Raw genomic sequence first — 9116 nt, forward strand, 5'->3', positions numbered from 1 at the left:
TTGTGTTTTTAGGTGTTTTTTTTTTTACTTTCCAAACGATCACAGTATTGCAAAAACATTTCCATTGTGGTAATTCTTCTATTCTTTTTCAAATTGCAAACAAATATTTTTGGCGCAAATTAATAATTTTGTATGTATACTAACAAACATCAGCTGATCGGCATTTAGAACATGATTAAGGGTATGTGTAAACAATTAGGTTGTATTTCTGGATTTCGTTAATCGAGTCGATTTAAAATCGTATATGTAAATGTACCTTTAGACAATCCAATTTGATAGTATGTATACGCCTTCAAATAAAACGGCTCTATTAACGTACACTGAACGTACTCTTTGATGATTTGTCAAAAGCATTTTTTGGTTTTATTTTTAAACAAGTGGCTTATTTTTTACTTTTGTTTTGCCATATACGTTTATCATTGCACTTATTTAAAAAAATTATTAAATTAACAAAATTTAACAATAAATTATCTTTGTCGCCAGATGCAAACAATTGTTTGCACTGAACATACGCCATCTTATCAAATCAACTATTTTCGATCTTTTAACACTTGGTTTCATTGGATAAGGCAATGTTTATATTTGTTTTAATAAAAAATAACTAAGCAATTGCTTTTTTATAAAAAAACTATTTTTTTTTATAAAAAAACTCATATATTTGTCTTGGTTACCACTGAACGAGTTTTAACAAAGCAACTAGCACTAGTTCCAGTTCATTCATTTGATTGAAACAATCATTTGAACTAGCTGTTGATTGTTTTGATTCATTTTGGTTGTAAAACGATCTGTTGTACCCTAAAAACTCTTGTTTTCAAACTATTCAACCCTTGAAAGTGTGGACTAGAGACGCTTCTTTGGAGTAAATTTGGACAAAAAATGAGTTCCTCTGCGGCCGCAACCACCGTTGGGGATATGATGTATGGCACAACTTTGTCGGCCGAGTCGATGAAAGTAATTGCCGAAAGTATTGGTGTTGGCTCACTGCCCGATGATGCCGCTAAGGAATTGGCCGAAGATGTCTCCATAAAGATCAAACGCATTGTTCAGGATGCCGCAAAATTTATGCATCATTCCAAGCGGGAAAAGCTGATTATGAGTGACATCGATCATGCTTTGAAGGTTCGCAATATTGAACCACAATATGGTTTCACCTCAAACGACTTTATACCATTCCGATTTGCCTCGGGCGGCGGTAGGGAGTTACATTTCATCGAAGAAAAAGAAATGGATTTGACGGAAATTGTCCAAGGTAATGTGGCAAAAATCCCACTGGATATAACACTGCGCACACATTGGTTGGCTGTGGATGGTATCCAACCGACAATACCCGAGAATCCTCCACCCCTTTCGAAAGATCATCAAGCATTGGATTCGGTGAATCCGGTGGTAAAGTTGGAACAGGGTGTTACCAAAGACACAGCGGGTAAACCGGCAACGGGTAAAATTCATAAACTGAAAAATGTCGAAACGGTCCATGTCAAACAATTGGCCACTCATGAGCTGTCGGTCGAGCAACAGTTGTATTATAAGGAGATTACAGAAGCATGTGTGGGATCCGATGAGCCAAGACGTGGTGAAGCTCTTCAGTCATTGTCATCCGATCCTGGTCTTCATGAAATGTTACCGCGTATGTGTACTTTTATAGCCGAGGGTGTTAAGGTCAATGTGGTGCAGAACAACTTGGCCCTGTTGATTTATTTGATGCGTATGGTAAAGGCCATGTTGGATAATCCCTCCCTGTATTTGGAGAAATATGTAAGTTGGGGAAATTTGATTCCATATTTAAAAAAGAAACTAATCGAGATTTTTTTTCTTCACAGTTACACGAATTGATACCCTCGGTTACCACCTGCATCGTTTCGAAACAATTGTGTATGCGTCCCGAGTTGGACAACCATTGGGCATTACGTGATTTTGCCTCTCGTCTGATGGCCCAGATATGTAAAACCTTTAACACATCCACGAATAATTTGCAGACACGTGTTACCCGTATCTTCAGCAAGGCATTGCAGAATGATAAGACCCATTTGTCATCGTTATATGGCTCTATTGCTGGCCTCTCCGAATTGGGTGCTGAAGTTATTAAGGTCTTTATTATACCACGTCTGAAATTCATATCGGAACGTATTGAGAATCATTTGCTGGGTTCATCGCAAAGTAACACAGATAAAACAGCAGCTGGTCATATACGGGCAATGTTGCAGAAGGTTTGTCCACCTATTCTAAAGCAGATACGTTCACCGCCGGATTATGCTGAGGAATATAAGTAAGTAAAGGAGGGTATTTGCACTTCTGATTTTTTTAATTTATTCGGTTTTATTTCTTTTAGAAATGATTTTGGTTTCCTAGGGCCCTCATTGTGTCAGGCAGTGGTTAAGGCTCGTAATACACCATCTTCCACGGTAACCATTACCGGTTCCAGTGCAATATCTAGTGGAACAATTACGTCGGCGGCCCAAACCGCCACCACAATTGGTAGACCTCAGGTGACACAAATTACACCACAAAGGCAACCGTAAGTAAATTTTGTATTTCGTGGATTTTTAAAGTAAAATTTTCTCCAGTGCTGTAACTAAAACAGGCGTGGATTTTTAAATGAAAATTTTCTCCAGGGCTGGAACTACAATAGGCGTGAATTTTTAAATGAAAATTTTCTCCAGGGCTGGAACTACAATAGGCGTGAATTTTTAAATGAAAAAATTCTTCAGGGCTGGAACTACAATAGGCGTGGATTTTTAAATGAAAATTTTCTCCAGGGCTGGAACTACAATAGGCGTGAATTTTTAAATGAAAAAATTCTTCAGGGCTGGAACTACAATAGGCGTGGATTTTTAAATGAAAATTTTCTCCAGGGCTGGAACTACAATAGGCGTAGATTTTTAAATGAAAATTTTCTCCAAGGCTGGAACTACAATAGGCGTGGATTTTTAAATGAAAATTTTCTCCAGGGCTGGAACTACAATAGGCGTGGATTTTTAAATGAAAATTTTCTCCAGGGCTGGAACTACAATAGTCGTAGATTTTTAAATGATTATTTTCTCCAGGGCTGGAACTACAATAGGCGTGGATTTTTAAATGAAAATTTTCTCCAGGGATGGAACTACAATAGGCGTAGATTTTTAAATGAAAATTTTCTCCAGGGATGGAACTACAATAGGCGTAGATTTTTAAATGAAAATTTTCTCCAGGGATGGAACTACAATTGGCGTAGATTTTTAAATGAAAATTTTCTCCAGGGATGGAACTACAATAGGCGTGGATTTTTAAATGAAAATTTTCTCCAGGGATGGAACTACAATAGGCGTAGATTTTTAAATGAAAATTTTCTCCAGGGATGGAACTACAATAGGCGTAGATTTTTAAATGAAAATTTTCTCCAGGGATGGAACTACAATTGGCGTAGATTTTTAAATGAAAATTTTCTCCAGGGATGGAACTACAATAGGCGTAGATTTTTAAATGAAAATTTTCTCCAGGGATGGAACTACAATAGGCGTAGATTTTTAAATGAAAATTTTCTCCAGGGATGGAACTACAATAGGCGTAGATTTTTAAATGAAAATTTTCTCCAGGGATGGAACTACAATAGGCGTAGATTTTTAAATTAAAATTTTCTCCAGGGATGGAACTACAATAGGCGTAGATTTTTAAATTAAAATTTTCTCCAGGGATGGAACTACAATAGGCGTAGATTTTTAAATGAAAATTTTCTCCAGGGATGGAACTACAATAGGCGTAGATTTTTAAATTAAAATTTTCTCCAGGGATGGAACTACAATAGGCGTAGATTTTTAAATGAAAATTTTCTCCAGGGATGGAACTACAATAGGCGTAGATTTTTAAATGAAAATTTTCTCCAGGGATGGAACTACAACAGGCGTAGATTTTTAAATGAAAATTTTCTCCAGGGATGGAACTACAATAGGCGTAGATTTTTAAATGAAAATTTTCTCCAGGGATGGAACTACAATAGGCGTAGATTTTTAAATGAAAATTTTCTCCAGGGCTGGAACTACAATAGGCGTGGATTTTTAAATGAAAATTTTCTCCAGGGCTGGAACTACAATAGGCGTGAATTTTTAAATGAAAAAATTCTCCAGGGCTGGAACTACAATAGGCGTGGATTTTTAAATGAAAATTTTCTCCAGGGCTGGAACTACAATAGGCGTGAATTTTTAAATGAAAAAATTCTCCAGGGCTGGAACTACAATAGGGGTGGATTTTTAAATGAAAATTTTCTCCAGGGCTGGAACTACAATAGTCGTAGATTTTTAAATGATTATTTTCTCCAGGGCTGGAACTACAATAGGCGTGGATTTTTAAATGAAAATTTTCTCCAGGGATGGAACTACAATAGGCGTAGATTTTTAAATGAAAATTTTCTCCAGGGATGGAACTACAATAGGCGTAGATTTTTAAATGAAAATTTTCTCCAGGGATGGAACTACAATTGGCGTAGATTTTTAAATGAAAATTTTCTCCAGGGCTGGAACTACAATAGGCGTAGATTTTTAAATGAAAATTTTCTCCAGGGCTGGAACTACAATAGGCGTAGATTTTTAAATGAAAAAATTCTCCAGGGCTGGAACTACAATAGGGGTGGATTTTTAAATGAAAATTTTCTCCAGGGCTGGAACTACAATAGGCGTGAATTTTTAAATGAAAATTTTCTCCAGGGCTGGAACTACAATAGGCGTGAATTTTTAAATGAAAAAATTCTCCAGGGCTGGAACTACAATAGGGGTGGATTTTTAAATGAAAATTTTCTCCAGGGCTGGAACTACAATAGGCGTGAATTTTTAAATGAAAATTTTCTCCAGGGCTGGAACTACAATAGGCGTGGATTTTTAAATGAAAATTTAAATGAATATTTTCTCGAGGATTGGAGGAGCTTTAGGTATGGATTTTTAAATGAGTATTTTCTCGAGGATTGGAGGAGCTTTAGGCGTGGATTTTTAAATGAATATTTTCTCGAGGATTGGATGAACTTTAGGTATGGATTTTTAAATGAGTATTTTCTCGAGGATTGGAGGAGCTTTAGGCGTGGATTTTTAAATGAATATTTTCTCGAGGATTGGAGGAGCTTTAGGTATGGATTTTTAAATGAGTATTTTCTCGAGGATTGGAGGAGCTTTAGGCGTGGATTTTTAAATTAATATTTTCTCGAGGATTGGAGGAGCTTTAGGTATGGATTTTTAAATAAGTATTTTCTCGAGGATTTTTAAATGAAGGCGTGGATTTTTAAATGAATATTTTCTCGAGGATTTGAGGAGCTTTAGGTATGGATTTTTAAATGAGTATTTTCTCGAGGATTGGAGGAGCTTTAGGCGTGGATTTTTAAATGAATATTTTCTCGAGGATTGGAGGAGCTTTAGGTATGGATTTTTAAATGAGTATTTTCTCGAGGATTGGAGGAGCTTTAGGCGTGGATTTTTAAATGAATATTTTCTCGAGGTTCGGAGGGGCTTTAGGTATGGATTTTTAAATGAGTATTTTCTCGAGGATTGGAGGAGCTTTAGGCGTGGATTTTTAAATGAATATTTTCTCGAGGTTCGGAGGGGCTTTAGGTATGGATTTTTAAATGAGTATTTTCTCGAGGATTTGAGGAGCTTTAGGCGTGGATTTTTAAATGAATATTATCTGGAGGATTGGAGGAGCTTTAGGCGTGGATTTTTAAAGAAATATGTTCTTGAGGATTGAAAGAGTTTTAGGCTTGGATTTTTAAACAAATATTTGCTTGAGGATTGAAAGAGTTTTAGGCGTGGATTTTTAAACAAATATTTTCTCGAGGATGGGCACAACTCTAGGCGTGGATTTTTAACAAAATATTTTCTCAAGGATGGGGACAACTCTAGGCGTGGATTTTTAACGAAATATTTTCTCAAGGATGGGGACAACTCTAGGCGTAGATTTTTAACGAAATATTTTCTCAAGGATGGGGACAACTCTAGGCGTGCATTTTTAACAAAAAATTTTCTCAAGGATGGGGACAACTCTAGGCGTGGATTTTTAACGAAATATTTTCTCAAGGATGGGGCAACTCTAGGCGTGGATTTTTAACGAAATATTTTCTCAAGGATGGGGACAACTCTAGGCGTGGATTTTTAACGAAATATTTTCTCAAGGATCGGGACAACTCTAGGCGTGGATTTTTAACGAAATATTTTCTCAAGGATGGGGACAACTCTAGGCGTGGATTTTTAACGAAATATTTTCTCAAGGATGGGGACAACTCTAGCCGTGGATTTTTAACGAAATATTTTCTCAAGTATGGGGACAACTCTAGGCGTGGATTTTTAACGAAATATTTTCTCAAGGATGGGGACAACTCTAGCCGTGGATTTTTAACGAAATATTTTCTCAAGTATGGGGACAACTCTAGGCGTGGATTTTTAACGAAATATTTTCTCAAGGATGGGGGCAACTCTAGGCGTGGATTTTAACATTTTTAAATTCATTTGTCCAGATTTTTAAATTAAAATGTTTCCATGCCGCCCATTGTGTGTCCTTCAGTTTTTTTATCCAAATCAAGTATCCATTATCCTCATTGTTGTTTACCAAGTGTAAATAATATGATAAGTGGGGTCTATATGCTAACATATGGTTGGCTGACAAAAAAGATCAAAAGATAAGTTCCCTAACAAATCATTACACTTGACCTCAATGCTTCTCACAACTACATAAACAACAACAATAACACTTCTGAATAGTTTAATGCCTGATATTTGTTTTTCTCATTATTTACAGAAGTCCTGTCATCACCACCCTGCCACAATTGCGAGGAATACAACCGACACAAATACAGCAGCAACCACAAACCCCACAGCCACAAAAATTTGTTATTGTACAGGCCCAGTCCAGCCAACCCCAGCAGCAACAACAACAACACCAACAAATTCAACAACAATCGTCCTCACAATTATCAAGTAATTCATCGTCAAATGGTGCCAACAGCAACACTGGCACCATAACAATTGGTAGCTCAGCCATGATGGGTGGAAATGGCAGTGCAGGTCTTGGTGGTTCAATGGCTCCAACAACAAGTTCGGCCAGTAGTAGTGGTGGTATCTTTAGCACCGTTGGCAATACGGTTGTTATTGGCAGTAGCAATAGTCTATTAAATAGAAGTGAAAGGGTAAGTGGTTCGGTCGTCGTATTCATCCTCCATTCATATCCTGCTCAGTGTTTTTCCGTTTCATTTTTGTTTATTTTTCTGTTTTGTTTGTATGCCTTACACTCATGCTGATGATGATGATGAGACCCGTGACTTGAATCTCACTTATCCATGAGCGGATTACTAATTTATGATTTCCGTTTTTTGTGTTTTCTTTTCAGACATCTGTTGATTCAAATAATATTATAATTGAAACGGAAGAAATTCGTGCACCACCGGAATTAGATGATCTATCACATTTGGAGTGAAATAAATAAATTTTTTGGACAGGGTACTCTTGTCCAATTTAACGGGATTTTAGATAATTAAGAAGATTATTACCATGAACTTATGAAGTGAATAAATAACAAATTGGAAATCAAACATTTGAAAACAATGCCTATTTAATTTCATTGACACTCTTTGTTTAATAATCATCACAAGTGTCTGGAGCTGCTGCTAATATTTCTCTTTGTTGTCTCGGAAGTTCTGTTTCGGTTTGGGTTTTTTTGTTCACATTCAAACGCAACAACAACGCATGTGCTGTAAGTGAGTAAATATCGATTTTTGTACACCATACCACACAACAACTACCTTAACCTAATACAAAAAACTTCATTTAATAACACACTTGTGATGGGGATGGTTAGCCAATGGGGATAGGTGATAAAAGTAGGTTGATTCTATGAATATATTCTAATCAATTTTATTTTATATTTTTCTAGGGCAAGAAATAACAGAGTTTTTCTCAAGGATTGGAAGAGCTCTAGATGTGGATTTTAAAAGGATTTTTTTTCCATAGATGTATTAATTATTAACCTGGAGTTTTAAATACATATTTTCTCCAGAGTTTGGTCATTTTCTCCAGAGATGGAACTACAATAGGCGTGTGATGTTTAAAGACATTTTTTCTCAAGGATTGGACCTACTCTAGGCGTGGATTTTCAAAGGAATTTTTTCTCAAGGATGGGGGCAACTCTAGGCGTGGATTTTCAAAGGATTTTTTTCTCAAGGATGGGGACAACTCTAGGCGTGGATTTTCAAAGGAATTTTTTCTCAAGGATGGGGGCAACTCTAGGCGTGGATTTTCAAAGGAATTTTTTCTCAAGGATGGGGACAACTCTAGGCGTGGATTTTCAAAGGAATTTTTTCTCAAGGATGGGGGCAACTCTAGGCGTGGATTTTCAAAGGAATTTTTTCTCAAGGATGGGGACAACTCTAGGCTTGGATTTTCAAAGGAATTTTTTCTCAAGGATGGGGACAACTCTAGGCGTGGATTTTCAAAGGAATTTTTTCTCAACCAATGCCCGAGCTCTATTTAAGTAAAGTCCTGGGTCTAAGGAGTGGATTTTCAAAGGAATATTTTCTCAACCAATGCCCGAGCTCTATTTAAGTAATGTCTTGGGTCTAAGGAGTGGATTTTCAAAGGAATTTTTTCTCAACCAATGCCCGAGCTCTATTTAAGTAAAGTCCTGGGTCTAAGGAGTGGATTTTCAAAGGAATTTTTTCTCAACCAATGTCCGAGGTCTAAGGCGTGGATTAAAAACAATCTTTTTTTAAGATTGGAAAAGCTTTAGGCGTGGATTTTCAAAGGAAGAGCTCTAAGCATGGATTTTTAGTTCTAAGCTTGAATTTTTAAATGAATATTCGATCAAGGTCTGAAAGAGTTGTTTTTTAATGAATATTTTCTCCAGAGATGGAAGTACAATAGGCGCGGATTTTTAAAGAAATATTTTTAACAGAGATGGAACTACAATAGGCGTGGATCTTTAAAGAAATATTTTCAACAGAGATGGAAGTACAATAGGCGTGGATCCTTAAAGAAATATTTTCAACAGAGATGGAACTACAATAGACGTGGATTTTTAAAAAAATATTTTCTCCACGCCTTGAACAAATATTTTTTAAACAATCGACGTCTTGAAAAAATATTTTTTTCAAATCCACGCTTTTTTATAATAGC

At 36.4% G+C, this 9116-nt stretch overlaps 1 protein-coding gene across 1 annotated transcript; it reads left to right on the forward strand.

The window, feature by feature from the left end:
* Positions 1-877: 877 nt before the first annotated feature.
* LOC133336145 (transcription initiation factor TFIID subunit 6-like) lies at positions 878-6992 on the forward strand. Its single transcript, XM_061544442.1, has 5 exons — positions 878-1755; positions 1821-2266; positions 2330-2515; positions 6748-6926; positions 6982-6992. Exons 1-5 carry the CDS (start codon positions 913-915, stop codon positions 6990-6992), a joined length of 1665 nt encoding a protein of 554 aa, XP_061400426.1. The 5' UTR covers positions 878-912.
* Positions 6993-9116: the final 2124 nt, after the last annotated feature.

Source organism: Musca vetustissima, unplaced genomic scaffold (assembly GCF_032173495.1).
Source record: "Musca vetustissima isolate MV318-11 ecotype Yass unplaced genomic scaffold, APGP_CSIRO_Mvet_v1 utg57021, whole genome shotgun sequence".
NCBI classification, from domain to species: Eukaryota; Metazoa; Arthropoda; class Insecta; order Diptera; family Muscidae; genus Musca; species Musca vetustissima.